At 38.3% G+C, this 22,788-nt stretch overlaps 1 protein-coding gene across 1 annotated transcript in view; it reads right to left on the bottom strand.

Annotated features, from left to right (window-relative positions):
- Window positions 1–1,156: 1,156 nt before the first annotated feature.
- EPDR1 (ependymin related 1) overlaps window positions 1,157–22,788 on the bottom strand; it is a 35,111-nt gene continuing 13,479 nt past the window's right edge. Inside the window, exons 2-3 of the mRNA XM_068935916.1 lie at window positions 6,542–6,750; window positions 1,157–3,558 (exon numbers count right to left, since the gene is read on the bottom strand). Of these exons, the coding sequence (XP_068792017.1) occupies window positions 3,368–3,558; window positions 6,542–6,750 (400 nt within the window). The 3' untranslated portion in view covers window positions 1,157–3,367. The remainder of the gene's footprint in view (window positions 3,559–6,541; window positions 6,751–22,788) is intronic.

Genomic DNA, 22,788 nt, shown 5'->3' with positions numbered 1-22,788 from the left:
TCAGAGTGCGTTGGTCACGTTTTGTTACAGCCAGTCCTGCTCCTGCGCTTCGGATTAAGACTGCTGGCAAAATTATAGAGGTCAGGTCCAAACTAGACCCATGAGGTGTGTAGGTGCTGAACGTCCACTGAAATGAATGGCAGTGAGAGTTTTAAATGCCATTTTGGAAGTGGATTCTACAACCCGTTGACCTAAGGAAGGACAGCGCCAGGAAAACAGCTGCAACTTTGCAAAGAGTAAGGAGACCACTAGAACGAAATGAACTTCAAGGTGGGAAAGGCACTAATTTTGTTAGCAGGTCCCAGACTAAGAATACTGTATTGTTTAGAGATTTCTTCACTAAAAGTCACCCTGACTATGGGTTACGGTATTTTTTCCTATGTTCTCTGTGAAAGAGCCCCCTGGTATGCCCTGGTAAAGGGAGGCACTTTGATGGTGTGCAGCATGGCTTGAGGCAGCAAAATCTGGCCCTAATACTACAGTTAAGCAAACTGTTAAAATAGGAACTGACCCAAGTGTCCCGATCTCCTCCCCAAACTCAAACTAAACCTGTTTTGAGGTTCAGGAATGTTTGGTTAACTTTAAATAAAACAATGTTGTGTTTCTACACATCCTGCTTTCAGCTAAGCCTCCAAGCAGAAATACAAAAATATGGCAGGAAAGTCTGTTTGCACTATTTCTGGCCCAGCTAAAACCAGGAAGCACTGGAAATCTCACAAAAACAGCTTTGTCTCACAGGGTATCCAACTCTGAGGTTCTTTCACTGTTAACCTAGTAGAATATAATGTATCTTGTATCAAGACACAATTTATGATTAATTTCCCACCCAGATAATTGTGATAAATTCCCCAGAGCATCAGACATGTGAAAGCCTCCTTTTTACTTTACCATGACAGCACAATTTATGCCTATTTTAAAGTCCTTTTATGCTTATTCTTCTTGAGTTCCTGGTATAGCAGCATAAAGCCAAAATGTCTTTTGCGGTACACGATAACAAACTACAGCAAAAGATAACAAACAAGGCATATGCTTTTTCTGGTTCGTATTTGGTTCATGGCTAATTTAAGCAATGAAAAAAGTACTAAAAAGTTTGTTGTTTGCCCTTTCTTTGACAACTCCATTGAATTTGCAGAATATAAATACAAAGACAACAGCATTGTTTTAAAGGTATATATTTAGCCATATAAAATTGCCCTGGATGTCACTGCAATATTTTTAAAGCACTTTTGTGTTACAGACTCTTGCGAGATCATATTAAAAGGAACATTTAATGTTATTGCTAGAAATTATATCACTGTCAGCAAAAGATAATACATGCACTCTGATTATACAGCTATCTGCTCTACCACAACAAAGTCATCCCAAACGATATGGTACCATAGCTCCATGTTTGCTAGCCAGATTTATTATATTTTCCAGATTTCAACAAGAAACAGATATTAAGAAATGCATGTTAATCATTGCCCTAATGAGAACAATATGCAGCTAGCATTTAGGTACAGAAGACGAGTACAGACTAAATGCATTCTAAATTCAAAGAAACCCAATCTATTTTTCCACTAGCACATTTCAGTGAAATCGTCATGTCTGATAGAATATTTTTAATTAATTACTTAAATTTCAGCAGGTATGTGTATAGGCTTTCATTAAGCATGAGGCCAACTAAAATGCCATTCTGCCTACAACCGTGAAAGGAAAACACCCACTGTACCACTTGGTTAAGTACAAAAAGCTATGACGATACAGACCATGAAAAGCCTGCCCAGCTTCACTGTCTTCCAGAGATGGTGCAAGCCTTTGGTTTTTGTTAGATATGGTACTATTGGGCAGTAAATTATGCATCCTATTTATGTAAGACTTCCTATCACTGTCAAATTGGATCATTTCTCTTCACTATAAGTTGTCCTAGAAAAGAAATCTATCTGTGGTGAAGAGCCCAACAGTCACTGGGGAAGCAACAGAACTAGGCAGATGTGCCCAGAAAAAAACACATCGAACTCCCCCATGTTACACTGTTTTCAGCCAAACAACTTCTGGAGCAAACTACTACCCAACACGTGTAAAAGGATAAGAATCAGTCTCTGAACATATTTGTAAATAACAGATTAAGTGCATGCATAGACTAACAAAATAAGTCAATTAATTTGATTTCGTTAAAGTGCAAAATCTGTCACCACTCTACACACTCTCAAGGGCCTGAAGGTGCATGCAGATTTGGTTTGAATTTTCTAAAGCAAAGATGTGCATTTTTTCTTGTTTGGTTATTTGTTTAGTTCCTTTAAGGAAACATTCATACCGCCCACCAGAAAAGGAGGTGGAGAAAATAAGGTTTGAAATGCTGACTGAACTGCAAACATAGCAGGCATCAATGGAGTGGATGCAAAAGAAAGCACGATTGTCCTTTCTGCTTAGACTGTAGTGCCTTGCAGTCATACAGAAGGCATCCAAAACACCTTTTTCCCACTGTTTCCTCCTCCCACGGCGCTCCTGCCCCTCACACAGTTGTCTTTCACACCACCTGCATTGCAAGGCACTGTCTAAATGATGAATCAGCCTTTATTAATGAGGTACCAAGAACAGATGATTTTTACTTCTACCTGGAATTATAAAGGTGTTTCATACCCTTTGAAAAAGGAACGACTTCTGAAAACAGATGCAAAATATTAAAGCAACTTAAGAGTGCAGTACCTCTTAATCTCTTTGCATAGGTTAAACCTAGTATTGCCTTGAAAAGTGAGTGCTAAAGTAAAATCGAAAAAAATGTCTCATCAACTCTGCTGGAATACTTCACCAAAAGTGCAATAAACTTTGGCTTACTTTTTGGGGGTGTTTTTCTCCCTCCTTCCCTTCCTTTCATACTGTTCTCCTCAGAGAAAAAAATGTATTTTTGCATGTCAGCTAGCGTTACATGAATAGTTACTCCCATTTCTTAGCAGAAAGAAACAAATCAACTAAAGCATGCTCTTCTCTCCAGAAGTAATGACAACAACAAAATCTAGTTTTTCCTTCATCATATTACCACCCTAACAGGCTCCTTATGTTTTGCATTCGTGAAAAAATAAATAATGAAGTATTTACAAAAAGAAAATCTCCCATAGCTAACACAAATAATATCTATAAATATTATCTTCACAGTAACTATATAATACTGCAAGTACATCACTGAACAGACTAATGTGATGAAAAAGATCCTTTCTGTTACGCATCTTACTCAGTTAAATGTTTTATGTTCTCCTTCACGGGAAAACTTACAATTCCCAAAAGTGCAACAATCAGCTTGAAAAATCAGGCTAGATGTCAGCAGTTGACTATTAATGAACATCCTCCTAGTTATTATTTATTTGCCTGGGGCAGCCAGTGTCCATAATCAGCATTCATCTTTCATCCTTCTCAGCTGGGCTGTCTGGCAGGTGCTAGGTGGGGTAAACACAGAGGGGTCGGCAATACCTAGCTGTAGATCAAAAAAGCGAGTGGAGGTTGTCACACTGTAGTTCCTCATGTAGGTCTCCTGCACAGGGTAACAGTCTTTGACTGTGTAAACACCGACCCAGGATTCCACTGTAATAAAGCAGAAACGTGACTGTTTTAGATGACAAGCATGACTGTGTCACAACAGAGTGTCGAGACAATGGTCTTCCCGTTCCCCCATCCTCAGGCAAAGCCTATAGGTTGGGACTTCCCATATTTCTAAAGAGCTTTGTCTTTCTCAAAGCCTTAGCGGAGAATCGAAACAAAAGCAATTTAAGATAAGACCCTGGAGAAATTGTGGAAAATCCCATGGCACTCACAATAAAATAGGTTGTTTTTTTGATTTTTTTAGTTAACTAGCTTCATGTTCCTATGCAGTCTGCTTACCAGGAAAGCTTTCCCTATTAGAGGATGCATGGCAACACCAAGGCCACAAATGGACACCATGAGCATCTTAAACCTGAACCTCTTGGTGTCATGCATGTTTAGAATCATGACACTACCACGGCATTAGTATGTCACCTTTCAAATGTACCTGTTTTGAAGGAACTTCACTTATGCCTAGTCCCAAATTTAGTTATGTTCCACACAAATCTGACTTCTCTCACCTTTCATGTCAGCATTCATTCACTTCAGTAGTAAACCAAGGTAATGCTCAGGGAGTTGTTTTCGCAGAAAGCAAATTTTTGTGCCTTCAGCTTAGGTAACACGTGGACATTTCACCGTACTCTCTGCTCTTGACAAGTTGAAAGGGGTGGTTGCTGAAAAATTTTGATCTACTTGACATTGTTGGGCCTCGACGGTCTTTGACACTCTAAAACGCTCAGTCTCCACAACTAACGTAGGACATCTGATTCCTTCCTGTGCACAGTTCTGCACTCACCTACTGGATAAAGTGCTTGTCCTCTGCTGTAGTGGGGGCTCCTCTGCACCACAACTCTACCCTGTAGACATCCATAATATTTTGCCCTCACAGCTTTCAGTCGTCTGAGACCTTAATTACCACTCTTACACTCATGATACTTACCAAATCCTCAATTCAAATAAACATGACATTTTTTCATCATTTTTCCAGGTTACTGTCTCAAATAGTGTTTTTCTTGGAAAAGGAGAAACATTCCCGAATACAACTCCAGTGCCTCTACTTCTTATCTTAACTCATTCCTCCTGTTTGCTGCCACCTATACATATTATCACTATCATGTTCTTTCTCGAAATTCCAATTCCCCTCAAATATTTCTACTGATCCATTAATTATTTCAAGACTCCACTCAATGCTGAACTCCTCCATGTATGAGATATAGCAGTTCTGCCCCTTTTCTTTAACTCCAGTTTAACTCCGCAACATACTTAACGCAAAGGTTTTCTCTCTCTCTTCCCTCTCATCCTCTGCCATCACCCTTGCTTTCACCACTGTTCTATTTCTGCAGTCGGTACCATTGAGTGGTTTCCCTTGCCCATCCTTCACTTTCAAAACTTCACTTTTAACTTCTGTTATTCCTGCCATGTACCTCTTCAGTGATCTTTCTTTAACCCTTTCATTATACACCACTTCATCTCATTGTTTCAAGTATTTCAGATCTCCTGACAGCGGAAACTCTCATTAGGTTAGAATACAGAACTACCTGCTGTGATCACAGATCCGTTCCTTTCAGTGACTCCTGTTTGAAAATTTCCCAGTCCCTCTGAGGCTTATTTTCTCTCATCCAAGCAGCAATCAAGCATACTTATTTTCTGTCATTCGAGTACTGCGTCATATGCTGTACCATAACCACCTTATCGGAAGTAGGCAAGCTGTGACGTGAAATGCACGTACAGTATTTACAGAAGGCCTTAAAAGCTGGGCAATATTTAAACATACCTCTCCAGTACACCCTATAGGCAAAATGTAATGATACCAAGGTATTCTGTATCTCCACTGAAACCTTCATAATACTAACAGAATCATAATTTCTAGAATCCAAATCAATACTAGCTGAAAGGTGAATGGGTAGGCAAGTTTCAGATATTATTTTTCAGAATGTTCATACAAAAAAATACCGGAAATACAAAATACTACAGGATAAAAATCACACATCATTAACTGAAGGTATCTGGATATTAAGTTCCATAAAAGTTCCAAAAATATTGGATCCGAAAAACAAGATTCTTGGAGTGAGGGATAATTTGTCTCTTGCAGAATACCAGAGGAAATATCGCCCTAGTTACAGAGCTCTAATGATTTTATCCTTCATTTTCTTTCTACTTTTATTCACGAAAGAAATATTTTTCACCCTGGCTAAATACCCAGGTTCATAACCAGCCCATACATTAGGTGTCTATAACCATAAGTACTGCATTAGCTGAATAATGCCATAAATTTAATGGGATTTTAAAAATTATTTTTATAGTTGTCTGGGTCATCACTAAACCATAGACAAAATTGAAGCCAACATGCTAATAAATTGCTATGCATCTAAAACCTAACTGTACCTTGGAATATTCAGCCTACTTTCTTTTACGATGCAGATGTTCAGCTGCCAAGTGCAGAAGTAAGCTTTGAGAAAAGATGTTTCTTACTAGCACTGCGGATAACAAAACTGAGGATGCCCACTGCTGCAAAACAGCATATTGGATGTATTTTGTGATAACATTTGATAACAGTGTGTAGACAAACACTGATGCCCGCTTTGTTGCTATAATGCCTTTTAATATGATGCATGCTAGCTGTGTCCGTGTGTTGAGTGTGCCACTAGTTATAGCACTGATTTTTCTCTAGACGAATTTTAGATTCAGGCTACCGGATTCAGATGCAAAATGATGGTGTTCTATGCCAAAATCTGTATGATACAGAGTAGAATACGGATAAGTCCCTTGGATATACATGATCCTGCTGAGATATGACACATTTTCTTAATAAAATGCATTGATAATAAAATGATATGCTGTTTTCTACTTATTATATTTATTATGTCTTCCAGCAAACTTTATGGAAATATAAAAGTCTGGAGAGAAACATGAACAATTTTATTTGTCCCTCGGTAGTAGAGACAATGATTACTATTACTAAGATGAAATAAAAGCATGCACATACATTTCCTGGCTGGTTTTCTGTCAGACCATTCCTGTACCATAATTTCATCTCCAGGTCCCCCGATGTAGTACTGATCTTCATAAGTTGAGTTGGCGGGGATATCGTATGGATCCCATGGCTCGGTCAGAGGAATCTTTGAGCAAAGCTTTGTAACTTGTTCAATCTGAAACATCACTGCATCTTTATAGAGCAATATATACTCAAAGAATCTGAAACATTAAAAACAAGCAGTTAATATTTATAATCTTTTTCTACAAAACAAAAAAAAAAAGAAGCACTGCTCATAGGTAAGCTTGCCATTGACTCCTCACTATAAGAGCGTTTTCACTTGCTTATAGCTTTGCCAAACTTTGAGAAAGGCTAACCAGTTGGGCTGAAACTTCCCATGCTGAAAGTTTGTCTCAGCTGACACTTTCCAAAATAAATAGATCAGGCTGAACCTGGTTCAGCCATTTCTGAGAACAACAGGACAACTTTTCTGAGAACAACTGAGAGAAAAACATGTTATTATTCCCAGTTTTGTTTTGTTTTTTAATAACTGTTTCATTAAAAAGTTTTAGTGCCTCCATGGTTTGGAGAAAGGCCTTGAAATTTGGCAGGGGAAAAGTTTTTATTAAAAGTTGCCCCGATTTGGCTAAGTTATAAGCCTTTTAAAAAATCTGTTTGCATAGGCTGAATACATTATCTTCTCCATGAAAGTGGTAGAGCCTTTCTCTGTGCCAGCTAGATGTAGAATTTGCCACCCTTCCAGATGTTCCCCTACAGAAACCCAAGTAGCTCAGGGGGACATAACAGGTGAAGAGGGGAATACGTGATCCCAAACACAGAAATGGAAGGCTCAGTATTGGCGAGTTTTCCCTCTGGAAACCACTGTGCCCAAGGGATTAGTGAAAGCAGAGGAGCAAAAAAGCAAGGAAGAGATAAGGAAAGGTGTTGGGATCAGTGAGTCTGAGGGGCCACAAGATGATGGCAACAGAATTGTTAGCGAATACGGATTTTAAAATCATCTTCTGTATGCAGTGTAGGTTTCACTTCTTATCAAGTAATCAAATCCTACTCTGAGGAGAAATGATAAATCTCTTCATGTGTATTTCCACCTAATTCCTAGTTATGGAAGCTGGGTATATCACAAATACTGTGACTTTGCTTTTGCACCTACAAAAAGGAGGCCAAATGAACCTCACCTTATAACTAGGGAACAGAAACACACTGAAACGTCAATAAAAATTATCATCAGAAGTGTCATCTCATTTTGAATATGCACCCATAAACACCTGAAACCTGACTTTTCCGGGATACATAGCATTACCTATCACGTGATGAGTTGTTCAAAGCACAATTCAAAGCACGCTCCTGAGTGCTCTGCAACTTCTGTGAAGAGCGGCCAGGTGGTGCACTGTAAACCCCTCAAAACTGTGCACTCAAGAGGCTTCCTATCAATATCTCAGCTCAAGTATTTGGTTACAGTCTACTACCATGTAGTGATATAGAGACAAGGAAGGATAGATTTAATTCCCTGGAGCAGCATTCAACTTTCTGATCTATAACATCATCTCTTTCTGTTTGTATTCCCTGCCTCATTCATGACGGTGCCTCCATTTCCTGCAAAAAAAGGGTGTGGGTGTCCTTCAGACAACAGCTTCCTCCACTTCACAACCCTGCTGCCAGCCCAAAGCAGTAGCCATCCTGTGCCTTGACCAGGACAGGAATTTGGAAGAAAATAGTGTGCAATTCATGCAATTAAAGAGATTACGCACAAAAGCAAAAGGCACCTTCATTCTGGTATTTCCCAACTCTTGAATGTTTCTCTTCCCAGGTCTCCTATTCTTTTGACATCTTTTTTGGGGGTGTGTAAAGTTTACATAACATAGGGTTGACACCAAAACAATTCACAAATCTAACTAACTGCTGCATTATGCAGCCATGTTAGATAGGAATCACTTCACCCGCCATTGACACAAAGTCATTTAAAGGTCCTGCTATGAGAAGTATATAACCGTGGTTAAAAGAAGCCAAGCAACATTTCCATCATTTCTTGAGAGAAAATGAAGAATTATTTATCTAGCTGCACGTGGAAATGTAGGTAGGTTAAATAGCATTAGCCAAACTGAAAGGTGACTAAGAACATAAGCAGACAAGGAAGCTGACACGAGATAAGCTTGGCCATGCATCTCGTACCATTTCATTTCTCTTTTTTCCCTTTAAACCCTTCCTTAAAACTCATTGCCTTCAGAAATTCTATTCGTATTTCTAACAATCACTTTTTCATATTTTCTTTTTCCTTATCCTTTCCTTTATAAATTATTTCATGGAATAAGTATCTTTTGTTCTAAGTTTTGTAACCCATGTATTGACATCACTGCATGAGATGTGTGCCAATTTTAATATTAAGTGAAACAGTAGTTCAGACTTCAATCTGACAAATCCATATATTTAACTTGCAGCACATGAGTAGGCACTGTGTCTTAAATAGTTGACTTGTATACTTGCAGAAGTTGGGCCAGAATCCAGAAAAGCCTACTTTCTCGACTTTGCACTCTTCAATGCAAGTAGCAATGCTTGCGTTATACAACAGTAACAATGAAAACAAGAACTAAAAGAATCCAAACAAATCCAGCCATTACCAAACATCTCACTAGCAAATGTTCTACAAAACAAAACGTTCCAACACCTCCATTTTTGCTCCAGGTGAGAGGTACAAAGAACAGATGTTAAATATATACCAATCATACAATGTGATGCACCACTGGAGCAAACTTAGCAGCTATGGTGACACCACACAAGACAAAAGCTACAGAGAACAGAATACATGCAGTTGTATCAACAGGGACACTTGCAGAGTGTGGCTCTACTCAGTATGCGTGACAATACTGGGTAAGAAAGTGAATATGATTTATATTGTCATTATTCAGTTCACCTGTACCTCATATCTAAATGTGAAACAGAATTGTTCCTGTATGTGTCCTGGAAATAGCAATCACACAGACAGAAGACTACACGGGATCTGAGTTTCACTGCATATAAAAGGTGAGTGGTTAAGTTGTTGTTTTATAAAGAGAACTATTTACCAGCCAAAATTAATAACAGAATGTGTATGGATATAAAAATGACAATCGAGCATATTTTAAAACAAAATATTTAAAAATCATTTCCTCTTTTTTTTTTTTTTTAACCAGCCAAGTCCTAAGTATACTGCCTCTGTTTGCTTTAGGTGCCTGAAATTTCATTGGCTGCTTGAGGGGAAGCACAGAGTCCTGAAAATAGGCCTTGGTAAAGAAACAGAAAAGGAAATGATTTTTAATTAGTTTGTTTTTTCAAATGCAGCATATTTTTTAGCCTTTGCCCACCCCTAATATTATTTTTTAATAATTTAATTCCTTAAACTGCAACTTTGAGAAAGCCCCAAGCCCTTCCCAAGGCACCTTCAAACAGATCTGGAGACATTACTTGGATGACTTACCCTATTTGCCTGACTGAGATTATCTCCCTTCCTTTCCTACCCTATTCCATCTTCTCCTATGCTACCCTGCAAATGCTTATCGCTATGCCCTTAGAGAGACTTTCTCATGGTTCCTTAATACTCCTTTTGTCTGTGTCTGAAAATGGATAAATTCCAACACATAAAGACACACACATGTTTTTTGCTTCTATACTTTATAAAGAATTTTTCAACACTGGATCTTATCCTGCGCAAATAATTCCATTTGACTTTACTGGAAGTAATTATGTCAGACAGGTGGGATACAGGCTGCGTTCTCTCTTCTGTACTCCTGACCTAAGGAATTCAATGCTGGGGCAGAATACCATACCCACACACTCACGAGTCAAATCATTTACAGTGAGGAAACGCTGCAAGGAGTAGGTGGGCATCCAAATACCATCCTACCGTTGAGGTTCCTCCTGACATTCAAGGAGACTGTTAGACAGAGGTGCCCTCCAGAAGACAGCCGGGGTAACACAGAGGCACACTACTGAACTCCCCACAATGAATGAAGCTGATAAACTTCTCTAAAGACTTGTCTTTTTAATGGATTATTGTTCTACGTGTTATGAGTGCAATTTGTAATTTTTAATATTTGTCAGGACGTAAGTCATTGAACTCCAGCCCATGCTACCAAATCTGTTTAAGATACCTCTGCACTGAGTCCTGCTGAAAAGTATCCCAAGCTGAGGCACTTGCTAATCGTCAGTTTTGAAGTGCGCTAGCCAGTATGTCACCTAAAACATCAGCATCACTCTCTCAGCATTTACTTCTGCACTTCTGTCGGCTTCCTTGTATTGTCAGACTTAAAAGACGGAGTTGCTTGTTGTCTAATTGCCTTTGTAGTGACTCAGAGGAGCAGAGGTGCTGGCCGTATCATGCCAAAACTTGCATGATATATCGAAGCATACCAGACAAGGTCATTTGCTAGAGAGAAACAGAATAATGGTCTGAGGCTAAGACTGGGTAAAAGAAATCCCTTGTGTTCTAAGTCTGCTCTGCATCATTTCACTCTGTGGCTTTGGACCAGTAACTTACAGTACTAGAGCCTTAAAATTCCATTCTGGTTATTTACTCTTTTGATTGCTATAACACTAAAGAGTCCCTAATCCAGGATCAAGAACCACTTGTGCTAAGCGTTGTATTAACAAAGAACAAAAACACAATCGCTGCCCCAAAAAGCAATGGAACAATAGGTTCTTGTAAAATAGACTTTCCTTTCCTGCAAAGGCATATGGGGTTTTATGTGTCCAGGACTTTAACCTGTTGACTCACTTTTCCCAGCTGTGGCTATTGTGTCCTTAAAACTCCCACTTGCATTAATCAGGACTTACATTACCTAATAATTACTACCAAGCAGTTGAAAGAGGAAAGCAAAATTTTATGCATTATTTGTATTAGAACTATTATATTGCTCAGCTGGGAACAGCATTTGATATTTAAGATATCAAGTAGAGATTGTTACAATTATTCCAAAGGTAACTTTGCTTTCTCTTTTAAGATTAACCAAAAGCTTGAAGCATCTGCCTTTGTGTTATTATTTAATTCTTTCCTGGTTCTACTTGCAAAAGGGGACTTTTAGATACTATGAAAGTTTTCTAACTAGAAAAAAATTCCACTAAAAATACCCCAAATAAATCCTCTGTTGTGCATTGAGAGCTACATCCAAATCTGTAATTCTTGAGTTATATCCTCTTGATAACATATATCACAAAACTTTCCTAATAATATCACTACCTTTTACAGGTTTATTATTCAGATAAGACATATTCGGGGAACTGGAACCCTTATTAGAAGGATGACTACAAAATCTCATCTTCTCAACTCTTCAGAATAAGAAAAATTTCAAGGGAGAAAAGCTGCTGAGCAGACATTCAGACAGTTGATAAACACTCTTCAGGTCAAGAACATTCATCTGCTCTGGCTAGCTCATTTCATAACTGAGAAGCATTTGCTTGTCAATATATTTCTGGGAACTCCTTTCCTCTTTCCCATGAAGTTTCGGTAATTTCAGACTTGTGTTTTTCTTCTGGTGTATCAGACCTCAACAACAACAGTAATTTACCATATTTGATCTCACATGTTTGGCAGTGATGCTAGACTATGGTATATTGTACAAATATAGTGTTGTGCAAATACATGTAACAGCACATGTAATCTGATATTGTGTAAAAGCAGTATTTTTTAGACTGACTTAAATCATTCACAGACTGTAAAGGCCTTTTTTATTTCCAAGGCGACCAAGCCCTCTGTATGAGGTATCTAATTAGCAAGGTACAGTGGGAACTTGGAGAATATTACCAGTTTCTGAAGTAGAGAAAATAAGGCCATTTAAATTCTGTCAATTACAAAGTTCTTGCAGAAAGAAAATCTTAAGTATAGTAAAGGAATTAACAGCTGAAAAGATAAAGCTACATTAACTAGAGGATTACATATTTCTGTGACTTTAATTACAAAATTAATTAACAAGTATGCAACATCTTATTAATTTTTTTCCATAAATCAGAATAGCTACTTTGACAAATACTAAGGGAAATTAAGTTATCCAGCAACAATGTTGTTTCCCTCGCTGTCCCTTTTTGGCTATTTGACATTCCATAATAAACGGCTCGATCCATCGAGTTTTACCCCTGAGGACAACGCATTGTAATTTAAGTTGAAATTCAGCAAAACAGTGAGGCACTGTGTTTAAGGACAGTGCGTTTTGCAAGGGGGTAAAAGATGCACTGTGTTTAACAGAGAGCATTTGTGTGTTTCCCTAAATAATGATATATTCTTGAACTGGAGCCCTAAGTTGACAATGGCATAGCTCAAAAGGAAGGGAATGGAAGATATGGACAGAATACCATGAGGCTTTTCAATGAATCAATGAATCAATAGGAATTGGAATTCCATGGAATATGGCATATATGGGAGAGCCACATGATATCAAAATATACTTGAGATCAGAGATTATTTTCTTGTTCTGCGCTTGTAAAAATCTAGAATGGTAAGGTCTTGCTGCCTAAGTAGGTTAATAATAACAAAGGATACTGGCAAATCAGGGCAGGGTTTAGTAAAGAGCAAGAAGAATGAGGAAGGCCAGGATTCCCCCCTCAATACCTGTTGAAGACCTTAGGAAGGACAGAATAATACGGAGGGACATGGCAGAAGTACAGGAAATAATAATTATCATTTATTTATTATACTTCTTATCCTCTTTGTATTATATAAAGAATAAGGGACGTGACAGAACCAATAGAGTGGATGCTCCATACTGAGATACAGAAATGCTCTTTTACACAGTACACAGTTATATTAAGGCACTTCATGAGTTTGGAGAAAAAGTTAACAATAAAACTGGATATTTAACATATAGAAATAGCCAGAAAAATCGTGTTTACAATAACTTAGTGTAATTCCAAAAAAAGAAAAAAAATAGAAGGCATATCTGGTTTTCTATTGTTGGTTTTACCACTAATTGCCAGATTTATCAGCAGTTTTCACACTTTTCTCTGAATCAGGTGCAGAGACCGATACTCAATTGGATCTTAGCTCTGCCCCAGTAGAATAATACCTGTTTTACACACAAGAAAGGCATAACAGAATGAGGTCCACGTTCACAAATAACTAAGCTAAAACAATCCCCCCTTTTCCAGTAAGTTTAGTTTGGAACAACAAAACAGAAAAACAATAAACACCAATTTTTAAGCTAGTACTGTGCACTGCAGCTTCCTATGTATCTTAACTTCAGTATATAAACAGAGAAGGATCTTTAGATGCCATAAAAAGGAATTACATGAAATTCAGTAGACTTATGTTGCTCTTCACTGAGACTGTAAATCCCATCACCCATATATTTGGACAGTTATTAAATCTGCAGTATAGACTCCTTTATAAAAAGTAGTAACAAAGAAGTATGAGGAACAAATTGCCCTCTAAAATCTATAGGGAATAGGTGCTCGTTCCGGTAAGAGTAAAATTTGCTTCCATGGTGGAACATTCCCTGGAAAAAATTTGGAGGACATTCATCCGTACCACTTTACTTGCCGAGAGGTAATGATTTCCACCTTCCATTTGCAATTATTTCCTTAAAAAGGATTATTCAGGTCTTTCAAATATCTGTCCAATAAAAAAAAAAAAAACAAAAAACACTAGGTCTGTTTTCAAAGAAGTTTGGAAGACAGGCCAGTTAGGATAATCAGACAACACAATGTGAAAGTTAAGTGCACTTTAACTTCCTAACATCTTTATCGAAAGATAGGAGTATACCTTACTTTTAAATATACTTTGTGCAAGATGGAGCTTCGCTTCATTGGAAATAAACGCAATCTGAAATTCTGGCACTGCACTTCATTCTCCCTTCTCGTTTCCAAAGTAAAAATAACTTTTTCGTTTCATCCAGAATTCTTTGTGCAGGTCTTTCTCTTTTTCCTTCAGCAGCTATAAATCAAAAATGTTGTTTGTTTATTGCAGAAATTAGTGATGAGACTCAAATACAAAGAATTCATACACTAAAAGTCCAAGTGCAACTGATTGCAAACAGTGTGCAAAATAAAAGAATTACAGGAATGAAGGGAATGTCTGTGTGAAAGAAAATATCATTAGGGACAAATCTGAATTGTTCCATGGTTATAGAGCATTTTGAACACATATCCATTGAGATGTGGTAGAGCAAACAACAAGAATTTAGAAAGGTAAGTCTACAATTCTGGGTCAACTAGTACTATCTTTACGTCAGACAGGGTAGGACCGTGCGCCTTTAACAGGAACAGATTTACGGCCATGGAGTGGCACTCTGTTCTCAGTGTGCAGGAGAGTATCACAGTATGATCCATCCTAGGCTTGACTGTAGGGCTCACCTCATGATTCGGAAGTTAAAAGCATGGAATTACAGGCCTCAGTGAAATACGTATGGGAAATCAAACATTCAATTCGCTCTGCCGTACACAACTTACAAAATAATGATTATGGAATGACTGCTTTGGAGATGTCCACCCCAGCCTACCCTATCCCTTGACCCTTTTCACAGCAGCTGGTGCTGTCCCAGCAGGGGGGGGGGGGGGGGAGGTGTCACATCCTAGGCTAAATTCCTCTTGCAGGGAAACTCTTTGACTCCTTCCCATTTCTACATTAGGACAGGAGATTCCCTGCCCATTCTATTGGCCATGATTATCTGCTCTGCACTAAAAAACCTGAATGTTAGACCCTTGCTGTTCTCTTTGGGAAGTGGTAGAAAAGGTGATGACTGTGGAGGCTTTTAAAAAACAAAATATAGCTAAGTGCATAGGAAGAAACTAAGGTTTAACAGATATTTAAAATAAAAACATCTAGCCTGAAGTACAATTCTTTCTCTGGAAGTTCAACAGACGGGACTAACTTCAACAAGCTCTAGCAGATGCTTGCCTTTTAGATTCCTTCAAACAACTACCTCTTCCCAAAAGTGTTCATTCAGTGCTTTCTAGTGTACATGGGCCTTGTCCCTGGGTCAGTACTGTTGCTTAGCCCTCTTGTGTTTGCTGACCAGTGTCTTGCCTTGAATCATTCTTTTTCATCCATCTCAATAAGCGGGTCCACATAAAGTATTTATAAGGCAAAATAGCACACAAGTTTCCTTTGCCTCAGGAATACTGGGTTGTTTTACTGGCTCAGCCATCAGTCAGCTCACTGACCTTGGGTAAGTCACTCCTTCCAAATTCAGAAAGGCTATTAGATGACTTCAGTACACTTTAGGCAGAAATAGGTGGTCGCAGATTTTGACCATTCTTTCCCATATTATAAGTAAGCAAGTCCAAATCCCCAAGAGGCTTTGGTGCAGGACACAAAAACAGCCGAAACTTTTCACTGTCATACTGTTAAGCCATTAAAATTGGAGATCTTCAAAAGAGGTCTATCCTGAGCCTGGTTTTAGTCTTTACTACTTTTTTGATAAAGACTGTACCTCACTAATGAAACTCAACTTGAAAAGGTCACAAGCACTTCAGAAAAAACGAACAGATTTATCCAGACGATCTTGATCAACTGCAAAGTACACCCCCAAATCAAAAGGTGTATATTCAGCCTTGACAAAGGAGAAGAACTGTACAAATACACAGATACGGAAACTGGAATAACTGCCTGGTCAACAGTTCTGAACAAAAGCACCTGGGAATCCTTTAGATAACAAACTGAACAGGAGTCAACAGTATGAACCTGTTGCCAAAAAAGCAAAGCTCATTCTCTACATGTATTAACAGCAGCATCAGATGCAAGACATGGAAGGTAATTTATTCCTTTCTGCTTCGCACTGACGAGGTCGCACTGGTAATGCTGTTTCCAGTTTTAGATACCCACTGCATGGAACAGATAAACAGACTGGATATAGTCCAGAAAATAGAAAGAATGATGTGATGTTTAAAAAATATGACCTAGGAAGAAACTGGGTATGTTTAGTCTAGAAAAGAAGACTAAGGTAGGACATGATAAGCTTTCCAGTATAAAAAAGTTAGAAAAGAACATCAATTGCTCTCCATGTTCACTGAAGGTAAGACTGGAAGAGAATAGCATTATTTTCAGCAAGGAGGGTTTAAGTAAAATAATCTGAAAAAGTTTGCATGTGTGAGGGTTGCAAGAACAGGTTTCCACGCAATCTTCTTCGTTCCAGCTTTTACAAGAACAAGTTAGAATAGCCTAGGTCAGAGACATCCCAAGTAAAGTTAAGCTTCTTCAGGATGCAGGAATGGGTTATATGATTACTTGGAGACCTTCCTAGCCTTACCTGTACGTGATTCTACAATATCAGTGGCTGCTAATCTTCCACTAGCAGACAAGTTTAATGAGTTAGCCCTGACATTATCAATACTATGACCAACTTGGGCTCAGCACTGCTATCTGCCAAACAACCCTTGGTTAATCCTTTTCTGAGAGCTCCCAAAAGCAACGCTGGGGACTGTGCACCCTCTAGGAGGAGGCTCACCAGTGGGCTGAGCCACATTGTCACCATCTTCTTATGTTACATGGGGAGACTGGGGACTTGAGGGATGTTCTCAAGTCTCAACTCTGTTTTCTTTTAAAACTAACCTTAATTACATCATCTCATTATTTTCAGTGCCTGAGTAGGTTAAAAGAGGTGGAAAAATACAGTCTGAATACAGGTTGGGGAGGTATGATTCAAGTGACACATGTCAGCAATGAATGAGAGGTATTGAGAAGCAATGACTGAAAGGCCAAACTATTTGTTGTAACTGCCCTTTGCAAAAACGTTTTCTTGTCTTCTCTTGAGTTATTGAGCTTTTCATTATTTACAACTGTCCAAGAACTCACAACTGCTGTCCCTTTCGTGGGGGTCTTCCAGCAGCCACCCATGATGCATGCTGCTTGCACTATCTACCTTGCAGCACAGGAAACAAGTAGAGAACCACTGGTTACGGTCTTTCAGTGTAAGAGGCAGATAGGTAAGAGAGAATGAAATAGGTCTCAGTTTGTTTTATTCCACCAATCTCACTCCACTCTCCTTAAAGTGACATCTTAAGGAAGTGACGTTTAAGGACAAGGGAAGGGAAGCAAAAGAAGTGAGGTTCCACAGAGGATATATCTGAAGGGAAGAAGAGAGCCAACTGTTTTTAAAAATAATGCTGTGAATGGTGTTGCAATGAAATTGTTGCACTGGTCACCTACAAAGTCGGTTTAACGCGTGCATCATAACCTTTAACGCCCCAAGTAGTCTGGCAAAATGGCCATCTGAAAGAGGGCTGCCTCTAAATCTCTCCACTTTCTAGCACATACATGTAACTACAAAGTGTTTGCTATTGATTCCTGGATTAAACACTGCTATCATCAGCTCCAGAGCTTCCTCTGAAATAGCCCTTGTTTCGGGGCTTTGCTCCCATTCTGGTACGGCAGGAGTGTATCTCACATTGTCAGAGACAATTATCTTTCTTCCAGGTGCCTTTCTGTTTTGTTTTACTTCTATCTCTTGGTCAGCACTTTAAATTTCAACCACGTTAATACAGTTAATTAACATCATCACTGAAAACGATAACCTACCTATATACTATTTACTACTGACAGACCTCAGTATGTTGTTAAAAATCAACTGGACTGCAAATATTTAAGTATTTAATAGATGAACATGAATTTCAAAATGTTTCTCTTCAAAATACTGTGTTCTTGCTTTAGGGTAGCTCATAAGTGTATTTGATACAGAATTATTTCATAGATTATCTGTTAGTCCACCATAGAAACGGCTGTTCCAAAAGACATAACACTCAGCTAAAATAAGAATGGCTAAGAATATCTTTCTATTTTTAAGAAAAGTTACATTTATTTTAATTGTATTAAAAACTAAAACTAAGAAACCTAACTGACACGTTTATTTTTCATTCAAGGACAGTTCTAAGAAAGAGTAGCAAGGAGGACAAGACCTGTAAATAATATTGGTATAAATATACTGCACTGGCACTGTTGAAAGTTTTCCACTTCTCGGGAAAAGGTCACTAGACCTATTGAATATGTTTAGACTACCCAGGCTGATTAAAATGTGACCGAAATAGGTGTACCATTCAGCATTTGACACCAATACAAACTGAAGTCTTTAGCAAACAGGTAAGCCTACCTAATTTTGGGGTGTTTTCCTGACGCAACCGTGCCTCATGTCATGCATAAGGTGGCAAAGAGGGCGACAGTCTTCTTTGAGCTTTTCTTAATTAACATGAGCTGAGGACTTTTATACAAGCAAAAATTATTTCCCTTCACCATTCCTACACTTACAACAAATACTATCATTAAAATAACTCATTTTGAGATGCACAAGTGAATTTATAATTATGCATAATTTATATAATGTCTAATGTCTGCATAACGTAGTCTTCCGGTATTACGAACTGGCATTATTTTACACATTTAATGGGAAAGATTTTGAAAACTGACCGGTTTGAACATTTCAAGTTTTGGATGTCCAACATCAAGACACCTGAAAAGGCCTAATTTTCACAGGGGCCGTATTCAGTATTTTCTAAAATTGAATGTGTTGAACTACGACCATCCCAAATTTGAGATGCCCCAAATCGCTAGATGTTTTTAAATTTTTTGCCATCAGATTGTCTTGTCTCTAACTAGGATTTCTTTAAGCTATTGTTATACTGTAAAAGCAGTCTCTGCTTTATGGATCTTCATGTTTCCAGCTTATGCCTTCAAGACTTCTAAAGATTTGTCATTTATGATATATCTTATCTCCCTGCACACACAAATCCTTGAAAATCTGCTCCGGTTCTTCAGGAGTTTTCCATTCAAACACGTTAAGAAACTCCTGAATTCTCTCTCCAGAGAAATGCATCAGCATGAACCACTTTTCTGTCTCTCAGATTTTCCCTCTAACCTCTGGTGTGTTCCTTGGCTGTCAAGAGACAGTTGTTCTTTCCACATCATAACAGCAGATCCTCACGTAACTGCCACTGTTTACTATTCCCATCTAGCAGATATGTAATTAGAGATAAATCTGGCCATATAACTCTTTCTCCAAAATTAAACATTAACCTGTCCCAAAGCCTCGTGAAAGCAGCCAGAAATCAGTTTCACTGATTTTTACAGATGTTAGATCGGGTGTTTATTATCTGTTACATTTAGAAGAAAAAGAGAAGCTGAAAAGCGTTTAAAAGCTATCTGAAATACCTAACACAGTTGCCAATTTATCTCAAAGGGCTAATCTTTGGAGACACTGGAAGACAAACATAACACGTTCTATGCAATCTCAGCTCCCAAAAATGTATTTTCCACAAGTTCAAGCTGGCTTTGAATTTTCCGGGTTTCCTGATATTTCTTGTTCTCTTATTTATAGTGTTTAATTTCTTTCTCCCGTTAACTACAAGCATTTAAATTATTTGAAACATCTTTTTGCCATTAAAAAAAATCTCTTTTTTATGTAGCAACTTGCTACAGCTAACTGGACAAGATCTTAGAGCTCTGAGAGTGTGGAAACTCAGAAAAATGCATTCACTTATGGAAAATCCTTGTAGCATTTTCATTTATCTATTTGTTTTCTGGACTGCTGTATCTCTTAGGGGACTTGTTCTTCCATGTTCTCTGTATTGTGCTAATTCTGTAGTTGGACTCATTCAGGGAACAGGAAAGAGATTTCTCAGGGAGGGAGCTGTTAAGGCCTTGATGAATTAAAGAGCAAAAATCAAAGAGGAAATTCTCACTGTGGGTGAGATGGTGATTTGGCTGCTACTCATCAATTCGGACAGAAAGCGTCTGTGTGCAGACATGTCCAAGTCCTTGCGCCAGTCCTAGGAACAGACCTGTGTAATGTATCACTTTTTTCATCCTGGAGATTCTCCCTATCCTTAAAAATTTTACAGAGTGGCAAGCTAAGGCCATTTTATAACATTTTGGTTAAGATAATATGGGCCATCTGCTCCAGCAAACTGCTTATTAACGCTGCCACATTTTGGTTATGACATTCACTGGCCATGGATGCACTGTAGGGCCACTGCAGGTCTCCCTCCAGACAGCATTCCCAAAGAAATGGGTAAGTCCCTTTCAACGGCACTGCTCAGCCTTCAGCAGAGGCAGTCTGCTTTTTGTTTAGCTAACCAGAGAAACAAAAAATGGAGAAGTCTTTCTGTGCAAATTAAGCCCACTGTTGTTACTGCCTGCCCCATCCCTCTAAGCTATCATGTGTATCACACAGGCAGAATGTATGCATTAGTATCTGGGAGGTAATTGTGATCAGCTTTGACAAAGTTAAATTTCTACATATGCTGCTTTAGCATGAACAGTTCAGGCTAATAGAGGTTTAAGCAGATTTTTGTTAACATTCAGTGCTTATTCATATACTACCCTAAATTCTTAGCAAATATCATACACATGCTGTAATGATTACATGTTCTCCCTCTTGTCATAAAATTTTGACTGACACTTTCTAAAATAAAGGATTATGTATGAATTTTTACAGCCCAAAATTGCATCCAAATACTTCTGCAGGATGAATTATGACGAAGACCAGATCAATTCTAAATGGGGGTAGCAATTAAAAACAATAGATAGTGAATTAAGCCTACATGCAAGAGAACATTAGAGATTTAAAGGACTTGCATGGTTAAAAAAGAAAAAAAATTTCCGAAGGACGCTGCATGATGTTTATAGTTACTATTGCTACAGTATATAAGCACCTCACTCACAATATGTATCCTGCAGAGACGTAATGCAAGCTTTGTCAGTGAGTCTTTCCATTCTTTCAGTGGAAGGAAATTCACAGAACCCAATTGTGTTTCAGATGCATGTTAGCCTTCCAAAAAACAACAAAAAAGGAAATCTCATTAGGCCCACTATGAATCCCTTTACCGGGATCCAGCTAAGCAGTTGTGCTACCTACATTTGCCAGCACCTCAAACAGCAACTTGTGCCTCTGTGCCAGTCTGCACGTCACTTTGACCTGGCTCAACTATGTTAGCAGGACCTACGTGACAGATTCAGTACCCTGAATATATCTGAATTGCATCTGATTCTGCCTTCATGTCTGGCTGGCCACCTGTTTACTACTTCAGAAGACTAGATTACTTCACATTACTGATCTACAGACTTAAAATAGTAATTCAAGAAACCAAAAATTAAAACAAGTATGTCAACAAACAAAGAACACATATAAATGTATTGAGAATCTATATATATATATATATGTTTACATTTGGTTCTGGAGAGAGGCAGCTCAAAAACTAAGTAAAAAAAACCAGCAAGTCTTAGCTAAGTAAAAAAAAACAGCAAGTCTCTCATCTTCTGCTAGGCTGAGGGTGTTAGACGGTCCCTTGCATTTTCACTCTTCAATAACGAGATGAATAAACAAAATGCAAATTCAGCTAACTCTCTGCTTAGCTAAATAAATCCACTCTCATAGTATATAACTTTATCTCCTTTTACTCGCTTCTAATCCCTTTTTGCTCTATAGGAAGTACAGGAGACACCACACCTTAATGCTTTATCAAGCACACTGCCCAAATCTGTCCTGCTGGTTCTTTTCTGAGACAGGCAGGATAACAAAACAGTCTGACTTTGCAAATCCCAGTGAGTTTCTGGGCACAGGTATTTTAAGTGATACCAGAAGGCTTCCAAGTCCCCAGAGGCCACCACAGATAAGAAAAAAGAAGTGTGTTTCTTGCACAGCAGATGTAGGCCAACAAATCTGGATCTAATTAAATAGTGATACATTAATTTGGGAACTAATTGTAGTAAGAATTCCTCATCCTGTATGGAAATGTGTTTTCCAAATAATAAGCATCCTCTGAGAATTATCATAACTGCAGAGAATGAGTAAACTTTCCAGTGTTGGCTGCCTAAAAGTATGGCAAAATCATAAGTTTCCTGGCAAGAAAAGTATCTGAATATGATAAAAAATACAATTACAAATGGTATTAGGAGATACTGAAAGAATGAAAAACGGGACGTTTCTTTACTGCGTTCATTAGATTTACTCTGTACCCTAGATGGGTATTTTCTAGCATTGCTCTCTGAAAACTTCAGTGAAAATCTAGCCACTCCTCCTCAAAAATAGCCACACCTGAAACAACAGGTATCCATGCAAAACAACAGGTATCCACGCAGACAGACTACTTAAAGAGAAATTCCCAGCTGTGCAGAAGCTAAGAGCAAGACAGATACCCCATTGCTATCTAAGCACCACTGTGAGGGCTATATTGGCCTATATGCATTATACAGCCCTCATACCAGCCTTCCTGCATAGGCCAATTTCACCAAAATTCTTCAAAAGAAATGACAAATGCCAAAGAGGCACATTTTTATTAACTCTATGAGT

This window comes from Struthio camelus, chromosome 2 (assembly GCF_040807025.1).
Source record: "Struthio camelus isolate bStrCam1 chromosome 2, bStrCam1.hap1, whole genome shotgun sequence".
NCBI classification, from domain to species: domain Eukaryota; kingdom Metazoa; phylum Chordata; class Aves; order Struthioniformes; family Struthionidae; genus Struthio; species Struthio camelus.
The sequence above is the reverse complement of the archived record's forward strand: the minus strand, read 5'-3'. Positions and strand labels throughout refer to the sequence as shown.